Genomic DNA, 26,888 nt, shown 5'->3' with positions numbered 1-26,888 from the left:
TCTCTTTCTTTCTCTCTCTCATTCTTTCTCCTCTCTCTCTTGTTCTCTCTTTCTCTTTCTCTCGTTCTTCCCTCCTTTCTTCCTTTCTTTCTGTCTTATTCTTTCTCTTTCTCTCATTCTCTTTTTCTCTCTTTCTCGTTCTTTCTCCTCTCTCTTGTTCTCTTTCTCTTGTTCTTCCCTCCTTTCGTCCTTTCTTTCTGTCTTATTCTTTCTCTCTCTTTCTCGTTCTTTCTCCTCTCTTTCTCTTGTTCTCTTTCTCTTGTTCTTCCCTCCTTTCGTCCTTTCTTTCTGTCTTATTCTTTCTCTCTCTTTCTCTCTTTCTCTTGTTCTCTCTTTCTTTCTCTCATTCTTCCTTTCTTTCTGTCTTCTTTCTCTTTCTCTCTCTTTCTCATTCTTTCTCCTCTCTCTTTCTCTTGTTCTCTCTCTCTCTTTCTTTCTCTCATTCTTCCCTCCTTTCTTCCTTTCTTTCTGTCTTCTTTTTCTTACTCTTTCTTTTTCTCTCTTTCTCGTTCTTTCTCCTCTCTCTTTCTCTTTTTCTCTCTTTCTTGTTCTTTCTCGTCTTTTTTGTCTTGTTCTCTCTTTCTCTCATTCTTCCCTCCTTTCTTCCTTTCTTTCTGTCTTATTCTTTCTCTTTCTCTCTCTCTTTCTCTTGTTCTCTGTCTCTCTCGCTTTCTTTCTTCTTTCTCCCCTATTGATACCGAATTCCAAAATGGGGATTGGAAGGATGTGAGGGCGAACCTCTGGAGGGAGGAGGGCGGGAAGCATCAGATGCCCTTTCAAACTTGCTGGAGGAAAAAGGATGCTTCAGAGACGTTGCAAGGGTGGGAAGTCTGTGCACACCAGTGGTAGGATTCAAATTTTTTTACTACCAGTTCTGTGGGCGTGGCTTGGTGGGTGTGGCAGGAGAAGGATACCGTAAAATCTCCAGTCAGAGGTGGGATTTGCCAGTTCTCTGAACTACTCGAAATTTCCACAACCGGTTCTCCAGAACTGGTCAGAACCTGCTGAATACCACCTCTGGTGCACACCCACCCTGCGAGGTAGCCCAGAAGTTTGGGTTGGGCTGTACCGCCAGCATTCTGCTTGTGTAAACAAATGAGAGTTGTAGTCCTACCCAGTCTGGGAATTGACTGAGCATTGCAGCCGGGAAGAAGGAATCTGGGATGAGACCGAATAAGCCTCTTCTGGCTGGGAACCGAACTCGAACAGAAGAGAGGGTGACTGAATTAAGGTATGAATTCTTGCACTTTCTTGTAAGCCCAGAAAGTGTTTCCGAGGCGTAGACTTTCATGAAGCACAATCTGCTTCATGCATTTGATCTGATGCAGTTCCAAGTGGCATCTCACACCCTGGTTAAACCAACCATGATTTATCGAGTCAATGACAATGACAAACCCCACAATGCACAAAGCTATTCATCACACGGTTTACAAATCACAAATGGCTTGGTTCACACAACACAGCCAATACAGCCCAAACAAAGAGCTTAAATGCATTTGCAGACAAAGTTGGCCAAAGTTAGACTCTGCTTGCCAAGTTGTTTTTAAGATGTCTTGTTTATCAACAAACAAAACTTTCTAAACTCAGGCTGGTAGCTGTGCAATTAAGGCAACCCAAGCACTTCAGAATATTGATGGGTGTTTTCTGCCGTTTATATAACCTCAGTGATCAAGCAATTGAAGCTGCCTTCGCTGATGATGGTACTTGCCAGAGAATTGCAAATCCTTGAGATACTCGTCTTTAAGCATTTGGATTGGATTCAGTTCATAATGTCTTTTAACTTGCTGGCGAAAGAGTCCTTGAATTTGATGCGGCCTACTTCTGAATAGAGATGTACAGGATTACGGTGTAATCCCTTGCAAATTACTATTTATGATTGTGGTTTAATAGTTGGCCACCTCTTTCTAAACAAGGCACTCTTTTTTTTTTCCACAGAGGTGTTTTACCTGCTTCAACCACGGGTCCCTTGAGGGAGGAGAGCTGGAGGTCTCTGGGTTTTTAGACACAGTTCCATGTGCATTTCTCCCTACAATTACAGGTAGTCCTTGATTTACAACAGTTCATTTAGTGGCCAAAGTTACAAGGGCACTGAAAAAAGTGACTTATGTCCGTTTTCCACACTTCTCTCCCTTGCAGAATCCCAAGGTCACATGATTGATATTCAAATGCTTGACAACTGGCTCATATTTATGATGGTTGCATTATCCTGTGATTCCCCTTTTGCGACCTTCTGACAATGGGGCAGCCAGATTCACTTAATGACCGTCTTACTAATTTTACAACCACAGTGATTTTTTAAACAAAAACAAGAGATGTCACAAACGGGGCAAAACTCACTTAACAAAATTTCTCACTTAGCAACATAAATACTGGGCTCAATTGTGGTCATAAGTTGAGGACTGCCTGCTTTCCTCGTTTGGTAACCACCACTGAAACCAGCCATTTGGTCATTAAATGAAAAGAAACCGCAAGTGTGTTTGTTGTCTTATTTCAGCTTTCCTTTGTTTTATAGACCTGCAAAGGTGGTTAGTGCAAAAATTGGTCGCAAAGTTACTTTTTTCATTGCCTTCATAAGTGTGAAGAGTCACTAAATCAGGACTACCTGTAGGGGAAAAAAATCAGTAGGGTTCCTCAAGTTTTCAGTGGTTGAGATTTTGAAGAGAAATTCTCAAGCAGAGAAGGCCAAGCTGACTGGCTTTATGTAATGCTTTTTCCTATGCTAATTTGAGGCTCAGGTCTTTCATCACTGCTGAGTTTTGTAGAAGTCATCAAACATAAACAGTGCAGAAGAGACAGGATTTTTACAGCATCGCTTTGAAAAATTGCCCTATATATGCAATTTTATCAGCCTGGTCTCTCTCTGCATACATTAGTAATAGTTATTGCATAAGATTTTCACGTGGTTTCAGAAGGTTGGTTCACCTGCCTGCATTAGCAAGAAGCAGGCTTGCCTTTTAAAGCGGGGTATACTGTGCATTGTGTATATGTATTATTTATTAAATTTATATGCTGCCGATCTCGTTGTCAAGCAACTCTCGTATTACATCCTGAAATTGGTTGGAGATTTTTTTTTCCTCCTAAATTAAATACGCTTTAACTTCTTTCAGCGTCACAATATTTTCACCATGCCAAAATCAGGCAACACAAGATCAAGGATGAGAAAATGTATTGCTGTTTAATGGGGATAAACTTAGTTCGGTTGCTGTCAGAAAACCAAAAACATTTCTTCTTTTGGCAGAATTATCCAAGTCATGTACAGTTTTGGAGTTTAAAAGAGAGATACAGAGAGAGACAGAGAGCAAGCTTTTTAAGTCACCTAAGTTAGTAAATACCTATGTCACAAAGTTTTCTTTGATTTGTTTAAACCTGAAACTAAAACTATAAATTAACACCTGCAACTTTTTTTGCTATTTGCCATACATAATCAATAATTTATAGAAGAAGGAAATCCACAACTTTGCCATTTTTTCAAATAATAGGATATTCAGACCAGGATCCACATATTCAGTTACTTAAAAATTTAAGTCACCTCATTTATTAAACATCTAGATTACCTGGTCACAAATGCTTGTTTGAAATATATGTTTAAATCTGAAACTTAATCTATAAATTAACATCTGCAAATACTAATACTTTTTGCTGCTTGCCATACTTAACCAATAGGATATAGAGGAAAGCTACAACTCTGCCATTTTCTTAAATTATAGGATATACAGACTGCAGGATATCCAGATATTCAATTACTAGAAACTCTAAATCATTCTAAGCATATTCCATACTTTCATGGATATTTAGAGATCTATCTTAGACTGCCTTATTTGACCTTTGAGCATTGTCGTAGCACGTTGAGGTAGGGGTTGATTTAAGCATAATTTCTTAAACAAACCATCATTGGCTAAGTTCACATGACATGTTAAACCTTTAACTCTTGAGGGGTGCTTGGTGCTCTCTGAGCTTGCTTGTTTTCTGACAGAGGTTTCGTTACCCAAACTAGCAGGGATGGGCTTCAAAAATTTTTAGCAAGGGGTTCTGTGCCCAGTTGCTGGGTGGGCGTGGCCTAGTCGACCTCCTGCATCACGGCAGAGGAGGTGTTTTTGCCCTTCCCTGGCTCCAGAGGCTCCAGGAGGGCGAAAACAGCCTCCCTGGGCTCCGGAGGCTCTCTGGAAGCTGGAAACTGGCCCGTTTCCAGACTTCCCAAACTTCCAGGAGGCCTGTTTTCTTGCCCCCTCCCCCCCCGAGCCTCCACACACGCCCTGCACTTACCTGCCTCCAAAACGGGCTGCATGGGGACGCCTGAGAGGGGTGGGGCAGGGTGGGCAGGGCCAGCCAGGAGTGGGATTTGGGGGTTCTCCAAATTGCACAGAATCTTAGCTAGGGGTTCTCCTGAACCCCCACAAACCCCCGGCAGCTCAACTCTGGCAACTAGCACTAATGATGTTACCTAGATTGGGTAACGAAACGTCCACAAGAAAACAAGCAAGCTCAGAGAGCACCAAGGTGCCCTCAGATCAACCCTGAGCTACAAACGTTCTTGATGAAACCTTTGACTCTGCTTCACAATCCGTAACGACTGAGACATGTGAGGCCCCGAGCTAGCAGACCACTCCCTGAGCTTAACCTGTCTTCTCCTCTACCGATGATCTGCTGATGATCTCCATAGGAGAAAACTCACCTTTCTCACATCAACCATTCACAAGACATGGCAGGCAGGACTTCGTAGGTAAACATACAGGGAACATAGAGGAGAGGACTTAGATGGATGGAGATGGCCTTGTTGATCCTTAACATCACACTTGCCGAAGAAATGTGAGGGGGGCCTGGTGGGGAAATAAACCTTAAGAGCAAATGGTACAGCTGACGGCAGAAAGTGTTTGTCAGGCATCTGAGGACATCAAATCTTTAGAACGCCCCCTCTTATAACCTCGCCTCTTCTCCCTCTTCATCTTTCTACCCTCACGACAGCTTCACGTTCTTTGCTTTCTTGTGGCTGCCTTGTGAACTAATGTCCTTTTAAGCAGCAGGGGGGGGGGGTTGATGTCAGCAAGAGCTTTATGATGTCAGCGTGAGCTCATCCTCTTTATTCTCCTCCTCCTCTCTTCACAAAAGGAAAGGGGAATGCTTCTTCTCCAGAAACCCTTTTCAGATGTTTGAATAGAATAGAACAGGGGGCTTCGAACTTGACAGCTTTAAGACTTGTGGACTTCAACTCCCAGAATTCCTCCTCCAGTCATGCCAGCTCAGGTATTTTGGGAGCCGAAGTCTACAAGTCTTAAACTTGCCAAGTTTGAAGGCCCTTGGAATAAGAATAACGGAGTTGGAAGGGACCTTGTAAGTTGTCCAGTCCAACCTCCTGTTCAATATGCTGGCTGAGGAATTCTGGGAGTTAGAAATAGAAATATAGAATATCAGAGTTGGAAGAGACCTTGGAGGTCTTCTAGTCCAGCCCCCTGCTTAGCCAGGAAACCCTACACCACTTCAGACAAAGGTTTATCAACATCTTTTTAAAAACTTCCAGTGTTGAAGTCCACTAGTTGTAAAGTTGCCAAGGTTGGAGACCCCTGCCCTAGGAGCATCTCCGTATAAAACCGTATAAAAATCCATCCCTTCCTAAGTCAAGGGGTCAGCCACCCCAGAAACATGGCTTCTCTCAATGAAGTTTCTGGAATCCAAAGAAACCTTTCCTTGTAGCCTGTCGGCCTCCATTTTATTTCCAACGCTTTCCCTCCAGATTGGAACCGGACCGGATTTTTTTTCCCAACAATGGTGTTACAGATATTATTGCAGGATGTAAACTCTTCCAAGCAAAGCTGCCTTTTGCAATTGACCGATGTTGAATTTGTCAATGCCGATGGTATTCAAATGATGCTCCAGTTGTTTTGGGTTTGGACCCAGGGTGCCTATTACTATTAGTGCTACCTTGGTTTGGTTTTGTCACAGTCATTCTATTTCTATTTACAGGTCTGTGTTTTGTTATCTTCTACAATTATTATTACATCACACCTGCAAGAGCAACCTGGTTAGCAATCTGAATACTTTTACATTCTGGGTGGGTTCTCTTATATCTCAGATACGATCTCAGTACATACCCTTATATCTAGTCATTTGCACTTGGAATGGCCACACAACAGTGACTTCATGCACACTCACACACCCATGCAGGCTGTTGATTTCGTAGATGGCAATGGGCCAGCTTTCCTGAGACCTGACTGTTTGTTATTGGAAGCTCAGTTAAGACTATCAAACAGATGGTTGCACAACGAAGCCTGTCCAACAGAGCTCTGAAACCCACAAGGTGTTCTGACCTAAGCCTCATTCCAAGCAAACAAAAACCAAACAGAGATAAAAGCAAAACCTTTTAATGCTTCTCTGTGAATTCCATTCATTCACATTAAAAACTCTATTAAAACTAATTGTCCTAGATAAGAACAAGCCTTGCTAAGGTTGTGCAAGGCTGCCAGAATACTAGATTGAAATATTTCTTAGTAGTGTTATCTAAGAAATATTTCAAACAGAAAGAGTCTCCAAACCCAAATCAGATTAGTCTGAACTTCCACAAGACTTGAAGTGCAAGAACTTCTTTGCTTCCTGCAAAGAATCCCACCTTTGAGGGCTGGCTTTTATCCCTTAAGGGAGGGGCCATCACCTTGCAGCCTTACTCCCAAGTCGCCCATGCTGCTACAGCTGCTCTTTCCTTTGAGCAGCCCTGCGCGCATGCGCACTGGGCACAGGCTCCTTGGGATCCTTTGCATCACTGCTGCCAGCCTCCATAAGCCCCAAAGGCAACACTCCACTCTCTGATGGTCCTGGCCCCATCCCTGCATCCCACGCAGGCCCTTCGCTCTCCGAGACCTCGGCCGGCCGCACCTGTTGCTGGTGAACCACAACACAAGGGCATCTAGTTCTTTGGAAAGTGGCATAAAATGGGTCCTGGGAGAAGCGGTCTCCATGGGTATTTTTAGAGAGCAAGGCTTTTGGTCATGCAGCTCTTCCAGTTCTGCTTGAAAGCATGGCCAGAATTCATGGGCTTTGACTGCTTGTAGATCTCTCAGGCCTACAAAGAAATAACAATTCATCAGCAGTCTATTCCTCCCAGTAAACTCCTGAGCATGGAAAACTCGCACTGTATCACCCCAGTTCATTGGATCATATTTGATGGACCCTCTCATCATCACCCCTCCCCATACCACACCTAAACTTCTCTTGTTCCCCTTTTGAATGAGCAGTTGCGCTCATAAATTGAATCCCAGGTATCTCTGCTGAAGATTTTGGAAGTCCACCATGGTTTGCTATACCAAGCTTGAAAAAGACATTTCTCTAAAGATGAGGGAAGACCCCAATCTCCTGGAAGAATGAAATATTTTGAGAAATATTAAAAAGGCAGAATATTATATTTCCTCAAGGGAGGAATGGAGAAATGTACTCTTGGAGACAGAAAGAGACAGCCCCCACCTTTCTTAACGGCCCCCAGCAGATACTTTTTGCCCAGGAAGAATGACTGGGCCATCCTATCTACAAAACAAAAGATCTTCAGCTCCAGGACAATGGGATTAAGACATGAACCTCTAGGACCTTGGCAACTTTAAGACTTGTGGACATCAACTCCTAGAGTTCCCCAGACAGTTTAGCTGGCTGAAGAACTCTGGGAGTTGACATCCACAAGTCTTAAAGTTGCCAAGGTTGGAGACACCTGCTCTAGGACATAATAGGATTAACCCACTAGTAGCAGATCTCACTCCATTGCAGAATCTCCTAAGGACATTGCATCAGAGTCCAAATTTCAACCAAACCTGAGAGCCCAGACAACCTACAGAGCCAGCTATGACCCCTACAACAGCCAATAGAATACATGTTCTTGCACAGGAGCAGGAAGTTCAAGTGCAAAACCCAAGAGAAGGTATAAGTACCCCTCATTCTCAACTGCATGTGGTCAGCTGTCCAGAATCACACGTGCTTGGTGGTTCTCCATAGAGCTGCTGCGAGCATCCAGAGTGGGAGGTGCTCCAGTCTTCGCTCTCACAGGCTGAGCTATAATTGAGGAACGCTCCTCCTCCTCCACATGACTCCTCCGTAGCGTTCCCCAGTTTTAGCTCAGCCTCGTAAGAGACAGGCAGCAATTTACAACTCTTCCTTGGCCGATCCAGGATCCTTCTAGAAATTAGTCAGGCTTGCTTTTTCTTCCTCTCCTTTGGTCCCTTGCAGTTGGTGTGCCTGATATCTAGCCTAGTGGGACTTCTTTTGCCCCTTTGGGGGGATAAAAGGGGAGCTTAGCAGCCTTTCGCCCCCCCCTCCTCTCTCTGCCTGCCGTTATAAGCCGGGCTGCTCTTAGGCAGCGGCTTACTGTTCGTGCTATTTATAGAGCCCTTTAAGTTGTTCCTTCCCCCCAAGAACGCTTTTTTCAAGGTGAGCTTGCTCCCTTTCGCCCCTCCTGCTTCTTGTTACAAGGTGGCGTTTTTTCTTCCGTCTCTGTAGTTCGTGCCGGGCCCAGCCGCCATTTTGGGCACGCCTCGTGGCCAGACGCCATTTTGGGTGTGCCTTGTAGACGGCCGCCATTTTGAGTGTGGCTCATAGCCGGACGCCATTTTGGGTGTGCCTTGTGGACGACTGCCATTTTGAGTGTGTCTCTGGATGCCATTTTAGACGTGTCTCATGGCCGGTGGCCATTTTGGGTGTGTCTTGTGATGGCCGCCATTTTGTTTTGCTTATTTCCTCAGCTGTGGTGACTTTTAAGGCACAGAGCCGGACCGGAAGGCCTGCTAGTGCCTTTATAACTGGGTACTGTGACTCTTAGCCCTGCTACCCTATTTATACTGTATTGTTGGCTTTTCCCGCAGCTTTTTACAGAGGCGAGGTTTGAGGCCTTAGTAGTTCCTCCCATTTTGTTGGGAGGCTGCCTCAGGAGGCCCTGTTTGGTTTTTTTGTCTGATTTTTTCTCAGTGTTTTTTTGTGGCCTCAGCGTTCATTCGACTCATTGACTCTTTTTTGTATATCTGTGTTTCTGGTCTTTATAATCATAGGATTTGGCAAGCCCATTTGATCCCACCTTCAAAATTTAAAATAATAATAATAATAATTTAAAATAAAATTAAAATAAAATAACATAAATATAATTAATATTCGCAATAGACCCAGAAAACAGTTATTATATTTTTTCGACAAAATTTTTTCCAAAAGGGGGACACGGTCCAACTATAGGAAATCCGGCCTCGTTGTAGGTCATACTCCTAGGCGTGCCAACCGCCTCTTTGTGTCTGCTCTCTGTATTGTTCAACTTCCTTGTTATGGCAGAGGATAATCCCAGAGAACCTTCCTTGAAGGCCAAGGCTAAGACACACCATCTGCGTAGGCCCGCCAAGGAGTCCTCCAAGGCTTCTCAGAGGGACACCTTAAGGCGCCACAAAGCCTTGGAGAAGGAATTTGATAGGCGTTCAAAGGACTCTCATTCTGTACCCTCAGCCTCTAATATTCCCACCGCTTCCACCTCCGCCCAACCTCATATTCTGCCAGATCAGATTTCTCTTTCCAGATGCAGTTCTCCCACTCGTAGCCCGCAAGCCGCTCGGGCACCTGAGGCTACATTCACACCTACCACTGCTGGTCTGCACCCAGAGGAACCCTCCACAAGCATCATTCCAGACAGTATCAAGGAGTGGATGCAACTGGCCATCCGCCAGGGAATTGCGGAGGGTATCCAGCAGTTGTCCAGACCAGGTTCCCAGTTGATGGCACGCGAGGTCGAATCTGTTTCTGGCAGATCCCTTCCCGGATCGGAGTATCACCCTGGGCAGGTACTTTCTCAAGGAGACATCCCTTTTCCAGAAGGAGCGGAGGAGGAGGAAGAGGATATGGGTCTTCAATACTTCGGGGAAGAGGAAGGATCGGATAGGGGGTCCTTACACTACTCTGAACCCTTGTCAGAGGTGGATCCGATGGAGGGAGAGATGTCTGAGGACGAGGGGATTTCTCCGGATCAACCCTCCTTCGTAGGCCTATTCAAACCCCACCTGTTCAAGTCCTTGCTATTCAAGGCAAAGAATATTTCGGGCTTAATATCCCAGTCACCCTCTGGCTCTTCCTCAGCAACACCCGGAGACCCAGAGGACTCTATCTTCAAACAGCCGGTCGTAGAGGCCGAGGTTATTCCCACTCCACCCATCTTCACCGACTTGGTTACAAAACAGTTGTCGTCATCGCCCCCCCCCGCCCCCTCCAGTCAGGACAAGAGATTTTTTAATCTCGATTTGGATTTCTCTTCACTGTTGGACACGCCTGAAGTGGATGACCCATAGTTAGATTAGCATCATCCTCTACTCCAACTGACGCCCTGGAAGCCTTAAAACCAGAGGACAAATGGGCCAAGATGGCACTACGCCGAACTCACATCTCCGATGCCTGGGCCATTCGGTCTGCCACGGCCGCATCCTTTTTCACTCGATCTTCCATCAGATGGTTCTGCCAGTTGAAGCAGCATGTCCCCCTCTCTAACACCAGGGCCCACCACGACATTGCCAAGCTTACAGCTGCGGCAGAATTTGCAGCCTATGCCACCTTTCACTCTGTGAAGTTTTCCTCCCGGGCCATTTCGTCACACGTTACAGCCCGCCGTCTGCTCTGGCTTAGACACTGGCAAGCGGACATCAAGAATAAAACTAAATTGGCTTCTGCTCCCATTTCAGGAGGCAAATTATTTGGCCCGGCTCTGGAACCACTTCTCTTGGAAAGCAGGAATAAAAAGAAATTCCTCCCTTCTCTTTTTCTCAGGCAGGAGTCCAGAGTGTCCCAGCCCTTTGGAAGGGGCTCCTTTCGCACCCCATATCAATCAACCTTCTCCCCTAGATTCCAGAGATCTCTGTCCTTTCGCTCGGCTTACCAGGACCGGGGCGACCCAGGTGACAGAAATAGGAGAGGGGCCAGTTACAGGAGACCCTTCCGGGGCGCTGGAAGTAAATCGTCCCAGCGCCCCAGATAATTCCACCACTATCCATCCCATTGGCGGCCGCCTCAAATTTTTTGCTGACCAATGGGAATCATCCACTTCCGATAATTGGGTTAGGAACACTGTCAAATTCGGCCTCTCCCTTGAGTTTCAGTCCCCTCCTCCGGAGCGCTTTATGGTTTCCCCCCTTTCCAGAGATCGCACCAAGCGTGCTCTTGTAGAAGCCGCTATTAAACACCTTTCTGAGATCAGGGCCATTCAGCCTGCGCCATCTTCGCAGCGGGGAAAGGGGTTTTACTCCCACCTTTTCCTGGTTCCTAAGCACTCCAGAAGCTGGAGACCCATTCTAGATTTAAAGAGTCTCAACCGTTACATTGTTCGTCATAAGTTCAAAATGCACACTCTTCAGTCTATCCTTCAGGGCACCAGGCAGGGAGATTGGCTTACCTCCATTGACCTTTCAGAAGCGTACCTCCACATTCCTATTCATCCCTCGTTTTTTCAGTTTCTGCGATTTTGCTACAATGGCCAGCATTTTCAGTACGTGGCACTTCCTTTTGGCCTAGCCTCTGCCCCGAGGACCTTTACCAAGGTTCTGGCAGCCCTCGCGGCTCACCTCAGGAATTTCCCCATCCGCATCCACTGCTACCTGGATGACATCCTCATCCTCTCCCCCTCCAAAGCCCAATCTGAGAGGGACACTAGAACCACGCTCACGGTTCTTCAGTCTCATGGTCTTCTCGTAAATTGGGAGAAGAGCCAACTCTCACCCTCCACCCGGATAGCTCACTTAGGTACAGTTATTGACTCAGTTAAGGGTAAGGTCTTCCTTTCCCCTGAGAGGCTCCTCAGCATCCGGAACTCCGTCAGGGAGGTTAGACGCGCAAAGAAAGCATCCTTACTGAGTCTGTCAAAGTTGCTTGGCAAACTGGTCTCATGCATATCCATTATTCCCTGGGCTCGGCTTCATACCAGGTCTCTGCAATGGTTCCTGCTACCTTATCAACGCTCCGGAAGAAGCACCTCAAGAGCCGTGGTGAAGGTTCCTCCAAAGGTCCTCGCTTCGCTCCTCTGGTGGACCAGGCCTGCTACTAACAAGGGTCATCTCTTCAAGGAGCCCCAAAGAGTCGTTCTCACGACAGACACCAGCCTATCCGGTTGGGGGGCTCACATCCATTCATTTTCAGCCCAGGGCACTTGGTCAGCACTCGAGCAACGTTGCAGTATCAACTGGCTGGAGCTCCATGCAGTATACCTAGCTCTATGCACCTTTCACCCCCAGGTACGCGGGCGCCATGTACTGGTCCTGACGGACAACATTACGACCAAAGCTCACATCAACTGTCAAGGGGGCACTCACTCCATCCAACTCATGAAAGAGGCCGAGCGGCTCTGTCGCTGGGCAGAGTCCCACCTCCTATCCATCAAGGCAGACCATATCTCGGGGGTCTCAAATGTTCAGGCAGAGTGGTTGAGCAGGGCCACCCTAGACCAGTCAGAATGGCGCCTGCACCCCTCACTGTTCAGGGAAGCCTCAGCGATTTTCAGTCATCCACTGCTGGATCTGTTAACGTCACCACTCAACGCCCAGACTCCCAGATTCTTCTCACGCTACCCCACCCAGGAAGTGGAGAATCACGATGCCCTATGTTGCCCATGGCCCACAGGGCTCTTACATGCCTTCCCCCCCTTCCGCTAATCCCCAAAGTGATCCAGAAATTGATCCTCAAGAGGGTGGAAGTTCTCCTGGTCACCCGTACTGGCCCAGGAGACCGTGGTTTGCGGACCTTCGCAGTCTGTCAGTGGCCCCTCCTTGGAGGATTCCACCAGACAGGATCTCTCTATCCCAGGGTCCTCTTCAGCATCCAGACCTGCAGTGGCTTCAGCTAACTGTCTGGAGGTTGAGCAGGACCGTCTAAAAAAGGAAGGCTTGTCCAATCAGGTCATCAGTACCATTCTGGCAGCAAGACGGCCTTCGACCACCCGCATTTACAATGCCACCTGGAACAGTTTTTGTAAATGGTGCCAAAAGTTGCTCATCAATCCACTTTCCCCATCAATTGCACAAATTTTGGCTTTTCTGCAGGATGGGCTGGACAGGGGCCTCTCCCCCAATACCTTGAGAAGGCAGGTGGCAGCGCTATCAACTGTTGTCTCTGGCAATTCTTCTGGCTCGCTCTCGCACCACCCACATATCTGAGCATTTCTTAGAGGTGCCACCAATCTGCACCCTCCTGTGATCCACAGATACCCGACTTGGGATCTTAATAAGGTGCTCACGGCTCTGACCAAGCCTCCCTTTGAGCCCCTGAGGGAGGCGTCTCTGCAATTCCTTATGTTTAAAGTGGTGTTCCTTGTAGCTGTCACATCAGCAAGACGGATATCTGAAATAGCAGCTCTATCCGTTAGAAAGGATCTCTGCATTTTCCATGCGGATCGGGTGGTCTTACGACCAGATCCTTCCTTTTTACCTAAGGTCAACTCTGCTTTCCACAGGTCACTGGAACTTATTTTGCCTAATTTTTGCCCCAGACCTTCTCGAGAAAGGGAAAGGCAGTGCCACACTCTTGATGTCCGACGGGCGCTTCGTATATATATTCATCATACTCTTCCTTTCAGGAAGTCAGAGTCATTGTTCTGTCATTTCAACCAAAGACGCTGGGTTTCAGAGTATCCCCGTCTACTGTAGGCCGTTGGATCGGAGCTACAATCTCCAAGGCCTATTTAGCACAGGCACTTCCTGTTCCTAGTGGAATTACCGCACATTCTACAAGGAGTGTGGCTACCTCAGCAGCCTGGGCTACCCAGGCTCCGATAATTGATATCTGCCGAGCAGCTACATGGGCGTCTCCATCTCCCTTTATCCACCATTATAAAATTGATGTCTTTGCTTCAGCAGAAGCGTCCTTTGGCAGGCGAGTCCTTCAACAAGTGGTTAGAGACCCAGAGGAGATTCCGGCCCAGATTGAGTCCCTCCCGTAGGACAGGTATGTCCCACTCTGGATGCTCGCAGCAGCTCTATGGAGAATGGGCGTTGGTCCTTACCTGATACGCCCTTTCTCGTTGAGCTGCGTAGAGCATCCAGCCCCACCCTAATTTGTCCATCTGGTGGGGAATCCTGTTTCGGCCAATGATTCAAGCAGTTTATAGTTGAGAGTTGTTCAAACGTTAAGATGGGGGGGATGCAATTCTGTCTTCTCATCTTCGTAAAACTGGGGAACGCTATGGAGGAGTCACGTGGAGGAGGAGGAGGAGCGTTCCTCAATTATAGCTCAGCCTGTGAGAGCGAAGACTGGAGCACCTCCCACTCTGGATGCTCTACGCAGCTCAACGAGAAAGGGCGTATTAGGTAAGGACCAACGCCCATTCTGCTTCATCATTAAACCATCTTTCCAATCAGCCTCCATGTTTCCAGTGTCTTTCTCTCAGTGTCAGGATTCTGGCAGTTACCCCCATTTAAATCATGACTCTCGAGCCATACTTCCAAAACTTTAAAAGGATTTATTGAGCGTTAACATGCCGGTCTTTTTAGAGTTGTCACCCAGCTTGGAACTGAACCAGATGGATATTTCTTCCAACAAAGGACATTGTAAACAACAACAACCCAAAAGATAGGATTTCATCCTTCTTCCTTAAAAGAAAAAAAAAAAATAACAACAAAGCATCCAGCAGTGAAGAAAGAATTGGTTTCTGTCCACTTCCTGAGCTTTTGGAAGAATCATGATGCCCACAAGACAGTTGCATGGCTCAAAGTGAATTGAGAAACAGCAGATCCACCTGCTCTCCCAAAAATGCAAAAAGAGAGTCACCCCGGCTAGTCACTTAAAGGTGTTGTACAAGTTGTAAGCCCTGATCTTGCTTAAGTCTGCGGGAAGGTGAGTCAGTGTGCCTTTGATTGCATTGGCATCTGTAGAATGATGTTGATCGCTAACAATATTGGGAAATAGAGAAGGAAGCATATTGTTCCAGAAAAGGAACAATACATCAGCCATTGGTGTTGCAATAAAATAAAACGTAATATAGAATGGAAAGGGGACGTTTAGGCCACCAAGTTCATCTCCTGCCCCAGGGCAACAGAGGTGGTATTCAGCAGGTTCTGACCAGTTCTGGAGAACTGGTAGCAGAAAATTTGAGTAGTTCGGAGAACCGGCAAATACCACCTCTGACTGGAGATTTTACACTATCCTTCCCCTGCCACGCCCACCAAGCCACGCCCACAGAACCAGTAGTAAAAAAATTTGAACCCCACCACTGGACGAGATCCAGAATACACCCTCCCTATTAGGCCTGATGGTCCCACAAGCAGCTTGATCTGGTGCCCTACAGAGGTTTAAAGACCAGGGTTGGGCTGCTGGGGGTTGGCAGGGGTTCGGGAGAGCTCCTAGCTAAGATTCTGTGCAGTTTGGAGAACCCCCAAATCCCACTCCTGGCTGGCTCCACCCCCTCCCCCCTCCCAGGAGTCCCCATGTGGCCCGTTTTGGATGCACGTAAGTGCAGGGTGCACACGGAGGCTCAGGGAGGGCAAACAATGGGCCAGAAATGGGCCCGTTTCCGGCTTCCAGAGAGCTTACGGAGCCCAGGGAGGCCGTTTTTGTCCTTCCCAGAGGCTCGAGATCTTGGGGAGGGCAAAAACAGCCCCACCCCACCATGGTGCAGGAGGCCAACTAGGCCACACCCACCATGGGCACACCCACCCAGCAACTGGGCAGAGAACCCTTTGCTAAAATGTTTGAAGCCCATCCCTGTTAAAGACCATAACATTTATTCAGTAGTTGGTTTAACTACGGTTTGACACTTTGCCTGAACTCAGCCTGTTCTGTTCTCCATTTGCTGATCTCACCTCTCCAGAAATTTTTGTGAAATGCTTGTCTGAATGGAGGAGACTTGGTGTACCCAATTGTTATTAGTTTGTTTGACTGTTAAATGAGAATCCCAGTACAGAGTCTGCTTTAAATGATCATTGTTTCTTCTTTTTATTGGAAAAAAAATGGAATCCAGATGGGATCATTAAGTGAAATGTTGTGTGCACGAGACCCAGCAGAGCTAGCAATGGAGAGTCCATTAACGTTGCCAGAATATATGTCTCTACATTCCAACATGCAGAAGTTAATAGGATGCTTCGTTCCTGATTCCCCTTAAACGGTAGGTTTAATCTGTATGGAAACAATGAAATTAAAATGAACCCACCATTTCTTCATCTTCATGGCCACTGAGCTTAAACCATTTTGGTAGCTGATGATTCTCAGTCCTCATTTCTCATGTAAACTGACTGAAGAGACTGGGGAGGGGACACTGGAGATAGGCCTCCTTGCAGTGGTGGGATTCAAAAAAATTTACTACCAGTTATGTGGGCTTGGTGCGTGTGGCAGGGGAAGGTTATTGTAAGATCCCATTCCCTCCCCACCCCACTAACCTGCTTTTCAGCTCTGTTCTCCTGTGCAGGGCAACAAAAGAAGACCCAGCCGATCAGCTGGGACCAAATGGTAGCCCCAGTCTTTTCTTGAAAGTCTCAAGTGATGAAGTTTCCACAACTTTCAAGGGCAACTTCTGTTCCATTGGTTGATTGTTCTCACTGTCAGAAAGTTTCTCCTTATTTCCAGGTTGAATCTCTCCTTGTTCAGTTTCCATCCATTGTTCCTTGTCTGGCCTTCAGGTGCCTTGGAGAATAGATTGACCCCTTCCTCTCTGTGGCAGCCCCTCAAATATTGGAAGACCTCTATCATGTCTCTCCTGGTCCTTCTCTTCACTAGACTAGCCAAGCCCAGTTCCTGCAATCTTTCATTGTATGTTTTAGCCTCCAGTCCCCTAATCATCCTGGTTGCTCTTCTCTGTACTTTTTCTAGAGTTTTAGCATCTTTTTTATAATGTGGTGAACAAAACTGGATGCAGTACTCTAGGTGTGGTCTTACTAAGGCTTTATAGAGTGGTGTTAGTACTTCCCTTGCAAAACTGTGTTTCCCTTCTCCTTATGTTTTGGTTCATCACCCCATCGTACCCTGTTTTTAAAAATGACATTTGTTACTCTTAGAGGCAGTGTCTCTCGCTGGCTTGAAAATTTATCATTTTCTGCTAGGTGGCAGTCTCCTGCAGCATAACCAGAATAGAGCTGCCAAAATCCTTATTTGCTTGAAATATCTATCAGATATACTGTATATTCTGCAAATGCAAGAACAGCCTAGATCTTGCAAAGTCAGGCAGATGAACCAGGCACATATGCTAGTAATTACAGATGCTTCCCTCCAATACCATTATTATTATGGTAAAAGTATGCCTGAACCAAAACTTATCTCAATCACAAATGCAATATTCAATAACCTGGTTTTGCTTAATTGTGGTTTGTAGACTAAAGCACAACTTTATTTAAGCTGTAAACAGTGCCATACCCACAATGGCTGAAAATGTACAATGTTCTATAACAAGACAGTAATGATTATGTCCCAACCCCAAAAACAAAACAAAACAAACAAACAAAGCAGCACCATAATATTTACAGCCTCAAACCCTCACAACTTCAACCTCAGACTGTTTACCATAGACCTCACCCAGTTCCTAAGAGGTCCTTAAAGGGGGCATGCATAAGCTCATCAGCGTGCCTACCGTCCCTGTTTTATTGTCCCCATTTATCTGTATTTACTTCCTTTGTTCCTGTTTATGTTCTTGCCTATACTTGTTATCTTGTACATGTTTGACAAACAAACAAACAAACAAATAATAAATATTACACCTCGGTGTAATGGCTGATTGCACTTTGTAAACCTTAAGGGTAGGTGACTAAACTTGAAGGTATGAGCATAACTGGAAAGGCAGTTAATAAGTCTAAGCTCTGAGCTTAATGGTCCTTTAGGGTCCCTTCTTTAATTAGGAATATTTATTATTTTGCATTTACTCGATGACCCCCAGGTTTGTGATGCAATAGCAATAGCACTTAGACTTATGTATAGTTCCATAGTGCTTTACAGCCCTCTCTAAGCAATTTACAGAATCAGCATCTTGCCCCCAATAATCTGGCTCTTCATTTTACCGACCTCTGAAAAATGGAAGGCTGAGTCGACCTTGAGCTGTTCAGAATCGAACTGCTGGTAGTTGGCAGAGTTATCCTGTAGTTCTACATTCCAACCACTGCACCACCATGGCTCTTCCTTCAACTTACTTCCTTCCTTCTTTCTTTCTTTCTTTCTTTCTTTCTTTCTTTCTTTCTTTCTTTCTTTCTTTCTTTCTTTCTTTCTTTCTTTCTTTCTTTCTTTCTTTTTCTTTCTTTCCTTCCTTCCTTCCTTCCTTCCTTCCTTCCTTCCTTCCTTCCTTCCTTCCTTCCTTCCTCCTTCCCTCCCTCCCTCCCTCCCTTCCCTTCACATTTAGCAATAGGACTTAGATGTATGTAGCACTTCACCATGCTTCACAGCCCTCTCTAAGTGGTTTACAGAGTCAGCCTCTTGCCCCCAACAACCTGGGTCCTCATTTTACTGACCTTGGAAGGATGGAAGGCTGAGTCAACCTTAAGCCGTTCAGAATCGAGCTGCTGGTAGTCGGTGGGTTTATTCTGCAGTACTGCATTCTAACCACTGCACCACCACGTCCCTCCCTCCCTCCCTTCCTTCCTTCCTTCCTTCCTTCCTTCCTTCCTTCCTTCCTTCCTTCCTTCCTTCCTTCCTTCCTTCCTCTTCCTATTTTCCCTCCTTCCTTCCCACTTAGCAATAGCCCTTAGACTTATATATCGCTTCACAGTGCTTTTACAGCCATCTCTAAGTGGTTTACAGTGTCAGCCTATTTGCCCCCAACAACCTGGATCCTCACTTGGAAGGATGAGTCAACCTTGAGCCAGTCAGAATCAAACTCCTGGCTGTGGGCAGAGTCAGTCTGCAATGCTGCATTCTAACCACTGCGTCACCAGGGCTCTTGCAAGCTCCTACATTACTGACATCACCATCTGGGTAACGTCATAACCGTCTCTGAACATGGTTCTTGGACTTTGTTCCTCTGTAATGGTTTCTGGTGTGTGTGTGTGTGTGTGTCTTAATTCAGCAGGAGCAACAGCTTATTGATTCAATTGACACAAAGTCTCCAGTAGATGTTTCAGCAAACAGAGGATGGGACTGCTAAGGGAACAGCAGCTATGAAATGGGAAGATTGGGAAATTCCAACTTCTTGTTATTTCAGCTTTTTTCCAGCACAGGATGCAACCCACTTATCTAATGAATACAGAACTATTGTCATAAATTTATTCTATTACCTCTCTGACAAGCCAGGACTTCCCCGGTGGCATTAAATCATCAAATTATATGTACTAGAAAGGGTGTTTTGGTTTGATCGTGTCAAAGTGAGAAAGAACAAAAAGTTCCATTGCCTTTTGGGCAAAAGTTAAAGATGCTGGAAAGGTTTTTAAAGGGGCAATCCTTTATATACGTGCACATTTATTCCTTTTTCACAAAAAACGGAGGTGCATTATTTCTGGGGCTTAGCCCAACTTTGTTCCAGAGAGCTGCAAGCCAGGCAGGGAAACTGGCAGCCTTTCCACAAATTTTTAAAGGCCTTCAACAAAGTTATCCCAGCCTTGGGTGAGAGCTCTCTAACTCTCCCTATAAAGAAGAAAGTAAAAAGGGGATTAGAAATAGGGCTACTGATATTCTAGAACAGGGGTTGCCAACCTTTTAGTCGTCAGGGACCACCAAACACATAATTTTAAATCCTGCGGACCACTAATATGAATTTTGATTGATGGTGGCTTGCTGGCGTTTTCCCAGGGTCTCTGCAGAAAGCAGCAGAGACCCTGGGAAAATCCAAAAACAATCTGCAGGAAAATTCACCACCCTGTTTTCCTACCAATCGATCATTCTTTGAGATCACAGAATACCGTCTCCAGCTCCATTCTCATGGGGAGAGAGAGAGACTGACAGACTGACAGACTGACTTTTGGCTTCATGCAAGGAAAGCAGCAGAAAACTTTCTTTCTCTCCCCCCAACTCTGCCAGAAATGAGTCTCTGTGGGGGTGACATTTCTCTGCAGACCACCAAAATTTTCTCACGGACCACCAGTGGTCCCCGGCCCACTGGTTGGCAACCACTGTTCTAGAATGATGATCTTTAGATATCTTGCAGACATTTCATTACCCAACTAGGTACTATCATCAGTGCTAGAAGAAGTATGCTCTCTGTTTATATACTCATGGCTTGCCCTGCCAGTGTTGATTGGAGAATTCTTGATGTTTCCTGGATTAGGCTGTTGTTTATTGTTTGACTGTCTGAGTTGATATTCCTTGATTTGGGAGAACTACCCATTTTCCATTCTTAAATAACTATCACATGGATATGTACGATTAATAGCAATACTTACAAGAGTCACATATGTTCTCAGCTATGCTTGGCATAGAAAAAAATCCATATCTCATAGAAACTAAATGACATCTAAAAAGATCAAAGAAGTCCTGACGCTAAAATCTTGACATAACAAGAAGCAAAAAACCCAACAGTGAGGGTTTGCATGTTCCAAGTATGTTAGTGAAATGCTGAAATATTATCCAACACACGGTATTGTATCAGTATAAGCCTCCTAGATTTGGTAACCTTAAGCCAGGCTTTATTTTATATTTTATTTGCTATAGTAGGGTTTTCAACACTTCCTCTAATTGCATTTTGAGAACCATGTTAGAAGGCTCAGCTGCATAGCTGCTGTATTTTTCCCTCCCTCAGATCACAAAAGTTTCACTTCCTAATCACATGTGCCATGTTGATTTACATAGGGATGTTTTACATGCACAATGATGGTTATTGACAAAGCTTTGAAAAAAGGAAAATTCCACCCTCAGATGGAAAAAGTTGAAGTTTCATGAATTAGCCAGCGACAGACGGCACATTCTTGAAAGCCCTGCTGAGAATCGAGTCCTTCTTTTCTTGTTCCCTGCAGAGTTATTTTTCTTCAAATGGAAAGCTACAATTTCCTTTATGTGAACACCTTGGTGCAAGATTACCTGAAATACATTTGTCAAGAGGCTCAGCTGGCAGCGGCCCCAAACAAAGTGGCTGAAGTCCTTCGTAAAGCCGGATCTTCTGCTCAGAAAGAAGTTGAAGGCAACCTGAGGCCTTACGTGGACTCACTGGGGATTCATTCCATAGAAGAAGCTGGCAACATTTTCCATCAAGTGATGGAAAATGAATTTGCGGATGGGAAAATTAACTGGGGACGCATTCTGACGATATTCCTATTCGGTGGAATCCTGGCCAAAAAACTCCAAGGACCTTTGGCAAAAGAAAACTTGAAACAGATCTCCTATTTCATCACAGACTATATTGTGAGCACCAAAGGAAAGTGGATCAGTGAGAATGGAGGATGGGTAAGTTCTTGAGTTTGTCTTTTTGTTGTTCAGTCACTAAGTTGTGTCTGACTCTTTGTGACTCCATGGGCCACAACATGCCAGCCAAGCCCCCCTCCCCATCCTCTGCTGTCTCTCTGAATCTGCCCAAGCTCAAACTTATTGCATCAATAACATTATCTAACATCTCATCCTCTGCTGTCCTCTTCTTTTGCCTTCAGTGTTTGCCTTTTAGCTTCACTAATTGTTCATGCAAAACACAAGACCAAAAGCTCACAGAACTGGATATTAATTTAACAGCTCACAATAATGCAACACATCTTTTATTGATTTAACAATACTAAATCTTTGTGCTTTCAACGTCTAAGGTTGTTTGCTTAAACCTTACATCAGTAGTGTTGTATATTGTATCCATAAATAAACTCAGAATAAATATAAAAGACATATGTAAATCTACTTGCATGTTGAAATGGAAAACTCACATTAGTGATGAGGATTTGAATGAATATTCTAGTAAATGTTGTCTTATAAAGTACAACTCAATAGTATAACCCAGTAGAACTTTCAATCTCAAAGAGTTCAAAAAGTTTATTTTTATGCAATTGGGGGAAGATTATTCCTAAAGATCAGAAAAATCCAATAGTGTGGTAATAATACTATGGAATTCAGTGGAATTTTATTTTTGGATGGGTAAATTGGCATTTATTAAAATACTATCTATCTGCAATATCTATCCCTCATTTCTTTTAGTTTTAATACAGTCTTCCAGGCAGTTAACAGGAAACAAGTTATATATTAAATCAAACTCTGGCCTGCCTGCTTTGAGTTTTTATGTTTGCTAATTATTTGCCTTGAAACACAGCAAAAGCAACTTTCCATAGCAGAAGAAAGAGGGCAGTAGCATATTCCCTTTCTTTAGGGGAACAGGAACTTGCAAAATGCCTGGTTTGTTTGTGTTCCTATGAAACGTGGCAACAAGTATGATATTGGCAACCTACAATGTAATCTTGAAAATATTGATTCTCAATTAACTGCAGCCTTGCTGGGATCTTTCAGAAAAGGACTCCTCCCCCATTATTTCAAGGACACACACTGTACTCAAGGAAAAGAAAAATGATCCTGCATTTAAGAAATCAGAATTCCCCAAGGCTAAATCAAACAGAAAAAGGGCTCCTTTCTGTATTCTTTGCAAATCTAAGGTGGCTTTTTCCCTTTGATGTTTGGGGAAAACCCCTAATCTTCCTTTCGGGGAATTTTAACAATTCTCTATTCCTGTATATGACTGTTCCCCTATTAATCTTGATCTGCAGGGAGATTTCTTGGTGGGTGTTTCTGAGAGCCACATTTACATCTAAAGCATACTGTGTTTTTCCACTGGAGTTTCCATTCCATTTCTACAAAATTAGAAATGGCAACTGAGGGCATATTTCTCCCAAATTATTTGAGCCAGACTGCAATACATTGCACCTCATTTATTGTGGTCAGCTTGGCTTCAGGCAATATACTGAGCCAAACTAATAACCAAAAGAACTGGCCTTATGTTATACTATTAAGGTCCAAATAAGACTTAACCACATTCAGTACTTAACAAAATTTAATGTGCAATGTCACATCAGCTGGGTTTTTAGTTGATCTGGACAGAGTATTGTGTGAACAGTATGCCAAAAAAAGCCAACGCTATATGTTCAGTGACGTTCTAGTATGGTAAGTAAGACCTTACAAAGTAAGACCACACTTGGAATATTGTATTCACTTCTGGTCACCATGATATAAAAAAAGATGTTGAGACTCAGTGCAGAGAACAGCAACAAAAATGATTAGGGAGCTGGAGGCTAAGACAATTATAGGAATTGGTTATGTCTATGAAAGAAGGACTAGGAGAGACTTGATAGCAGTGTTCCAATATTTGAGGGACTGCCCCAGAGAAGAGGGTGTCAAGCTATTCTCCAAAGCACCTGAGGGCAAGGCAAGAGACAATGGGTGGAAACTAATCAAAGAGAGAAGCAACTTAGAACTAAGGAGAAATTTTCTTCCTTAGGGAGAATGATCAATCAGTGAAATGGCTCTTTCTCTCTCCAGAAGTTGTGGATGCTTCATCACTGGAGGGATTGGACAGCCACTTGTTTGAAATGGTATAGGGTCTTTTGTTCAAGCAGAGGATTGGACTAGAAGACTTCCAAGGTCCCTTCCAACTCTTGTTATTCTATGTTTTATGAACTTAGGCAGTTGCCTGTTTTCTGATTCTGCCAGCAATTTCTGTGGCTCTTTCAGATTCTTCTTGCTGGAGTAAATATATATCCATCTCTATATCTCTATCTCTATAAATATATTTATTTATCTTTATCTATATCATCTCTATCTCTATCTCTCTATCTACTCCAGCAAGAAGATATATATATAATGCATGTATGGTTTTTTAACAATTGCAAGCTTGGTGGGTTTTTTTTTACACGTTCAAACATTTCCGTTCACTCTTGAGGGCAGTGTTATACCTCCAAATCCACCAGATGGCAGCAAGAAATCTCCAAAATCAAAATAACACTGCAATTTTGTAAAAAATGAAAAGGCATGCATTAACATGTAACAAACAGTGGCTTGAACCCTTGTGAGAAGAGATCTCATCTGATGAGGCTCATTTTTTACAGCTAATTTGAAAATTTTAAAGTTATTATTTTCACAGGAAGCTTGGCCCCAGCACCATAGCTCATGACATGACACTTAGCAAGGAGATCCAAATGTTGTGTGATTTGCAAGCCAAAACACCTGGGTTCACCCAAACAGTAGGTGAAGGCCAAGCATGGTTTTATGCACTATGAACTCCACTTAAGATCTCAACAACTGTGCCACTATTTATATCTCACCTTTATTTTTTGTACAAATAACTCAAGGCAGTGAACATATCCAATACTTTGAGTGCACCCAGGATAATCAGACATTTTTCCCCCCAGGGAGTGATTTTATTCACTGCAAGTTGCGTGTAATGTATTTTTATTTATTTATTTATTTTCATCCTACCTTTATTATCTTTTATAACTAACTCAAGGTGATGAGCATGCCTAATACAGGTAGTCCTCAACTTACTATCAAAATTGAGCCAAAATTTCTGTTGAGGAGACATTTGTTAAATGAGTTTTGCCCCATTTTACGACCACTCTTACCACAGTTGCTAAGTGAATCACTGCAGTGGATAAGTTAGTAACCTGGTTGTTAAGTGAATCTGGTTTCCCCATATTGACTTTGCTAATCAGAAGGTCACAAAAGCGGATCACATGACCCTGGGACACAGGGAAGGTCATAATTATGAAGCAGTTGCCAAGCATCTGAATCTGGATTCCATGATCAAGTGGATGCTGCAAAGGTCTCAACTGTGAAAAATGGTCCGAAGTCACATTTTTCAGTGCCGTTGTTAACTTTGCACGGTCACTAAATGAACTATTGTTGAGGACTACTTGTACTCCTTCTTCTTCCTCTTTTCCCCACAACAACCCTGTGAGGTGGGTTGGGCTGAGAGAAAGGGACTGGCTCAAAGTCACCCAGTTGGTTTTTATGCCCGACTAGAATTTATAAGTAAAATTAAATAAAAATAAGGGACACGATGGCTTGGTGGCTAAGATGCTTGAGCTTGTTGATCAGAAAGGTCGGCAGTTTGGTGGTTTGAATCCTTAGCACTGTGTAACAGTGAGCTCCTGTTACTTGTCCCAGCTTCTGCCAACCTAGCAGTTAGAAAGCATGTTAAAAATGCAAGTAGAAAAATAGGGACCACTTTGGTGGGAAGGGAACACCGTTCTGTGTGCCTTTGGCGTTTACTCATGCCAGCCACATGACCACGGAGACGTCTTCGGACAGCGCTGGCTCTTCGGCTTTGTAACAGAGATGAGCACTTCACCCTAGAGCCAGAAATGACTAGCATGTATGTGCGAGGGGAACCTTTACCTTTAGAATTTACTGCCTCCTGGTTTCTGGCTAGGTACCTTAACCATTAGACCAGAGTGGTTCTCATGATCTTCTTCTCTTTGCTTGCAGGACAATGGCTTTATAACAAAATTTGAGGATAGAAACTCCTGGGTATCCTTATCTACTCTGAAGACAAAGATCTTGGCTGTTTTTTCAATCTTCAATCAATATCACTCATAAACCTGGTCAAAGCTTTTCTTGAGGATGCTACCCTGGGATGACTTCCAGAAACATTTCCCTCTTAGTAGAAGACTGAGAACACCACCTCAAGAGGGAAGAATACTATATTTCAAACTTTTATTTATATGTTATTTATGAGATATATATATTTCTTTATATATATTTCTTTTGTGGAAATGCTTGCAGATATTACTAAACAAATGGTTCAGCTACTCAGCATAGAAATGATTTCTATCTCGTTCAAGGGTGTTGCTCAAAATTCCTGAGAATGGTGGGGAACCACAAGCTGCACAGTGCAGTGCTAAGTCAGTGTGTTACACAAAAGTACCCAGAGAAAGGTCCTTCTTTCCTGCAAACTGGCTCACTGCTTTGTGACAGACCCCTTGGGTAGGAAATCTCAGCCAAACTCAGTCCCAGAAACAGTCTGGAGAAGAAAATAATCACATGTGGCTTGAGTAGAGAAGAGCAACTTAGATTTTTTAGGACCTGGAGGCTAAAAACATACAAAAAACGGTTGCAGGAAATGGCTATGGCTAGTCTAGAGAAAAGAACGATTAAGGTTGACATGATAGCAGTGTTCCAATACCTGAGGGGCTGCCCTAAAGAAGAGGGAGTCAAACTATTCCCCAAAGCACCTGAAGGCAGGACAAGAAGCAATGGATGGAAACTAATCAAGGGCAGAATCAAGCTAAGACTAAGGAAAAACTTCCTAACAGTGAGAACAATTAGCCAGTGGAATGGCTCACCTTCAGAAATTGTGGGTGTTTAATTGCTGAAGGCTTTCAAGAAGAGACTGCACAGCCACTTGTCTGAAATGGTCTAAGGCAGGGGCGTCAAACTTACATCGTCACTGCATCATCACATGACATATTGGCACTTTTCCCCCTTTGCTAAACTGGGAGGGGGCAGCACGTGATGCATCTGGGCTGCGGGCCATGAGTTTGACCCCCTTGGTCTAGGATCTCCTGCTTGAGTAGGGGATGGGACTAGAAGACCTCCAAGATTTCTTCCAACTCTTATTATTCTGTATTCTGAGTTCACCTAATGTGCTGGTATGTGAGAAAGGCCTTGAGAGATAGGTGAAGAAATGCTGTTTAGGGAAAGGACAGATAAGAGGAGATTTGTACTTTCACATCTGCAAGATTCTGTTCATGTAGCCTACTTACAATGAAGTAGAATTAGCTCACCTGGTTGTGTTTTCTGTCTAGTCTACCTTAAAAGACTGACATCAATATGACAAGTCTGAAAGTACATATCTCCCACCATCTCCTATACAGTCTGAGAAGCTAGGGAAGGTCCTTTTTAGCTTTTTTCTCTACCCGTTATGCAGCTGAGGGATAAGCTCTTCCTTTTCTGATTATTCCCTAGGAAGCATTTCTTCACTGACTCTCAAGGTCTTTCTCACATACCATTACACCTGACACGGTAAATCATTATTTGTTTAGCCACAAAATAAGCCATAAAGCACAATGGCTTGACTCACAGGACATGACAAAGTACCAGCAAACCAATATTAC

General features: G+C 44.3%; 1 protein-coding gene across 1 annotated transcript; it reads left to right on the top strand.

The window, feature by feature from the left end:
* The first annotated feature begins 586 nt into the window (after positions 1-586).
* Positions 587-25,583, top strand: BCL2A1 (BCL2 related protein A1). Its single transcript, XM_087941379.1, has 3 exons — positions 587-845; positions 20,832-21,258; positions 25,261-25,583. The coding sequence occupies exons 2-3, from the start codon at positions 20,848-20,850 to the stop codon at positions 25,369-25,371; spliced, it is 522 nt and encodes a 173-aa protein (XP_087797505.1). The 5' UTR covers positions 587-845; positions 20,832-20,847; the 3' UTR covers positions 25,372-25,583.
* Positions 25,584-26,888: the final 1,305 nt, after the last annotated feature.

Source organism: Pseudonaja textilis, chromosome 13 (assembly GCF_049901715.1).
Source record: "Pseudonaja textilis isolate UNSWEBS1 chromosome 13, rPseTex1.2, whole genome shotgun sequence".
Classification (NCBI taxonomy): Eukaryota; Metazoa; Chordata; class Lepidosauria; order Squamata; family Elapidae; genus Pseudonaja; species Pseudonaja textilis.
The sequence above is the reverse complement of the archived record's forward strand: the minus strand, read 5'-3'. Positions and strand labels throughout refer to the sequence as shown.

Excerpts from the sequence above, each read along its gene's own strand:
- BCL2A1 (XM_087941379.1), top strand. The coding sequence starts at position 20,848 with ATGGAAAGCTACAATTTCCTTTATGTGAACACCTTGGTGCAAGATTAC. Across the intron at positions 21,259-25,260 it reads TCAGTGAGAATGGAGGATGG|GACAATGGCTTTATAACAAA; the intron begins GTAAGTTCTTGA and ends CTTTGCTTGCAG.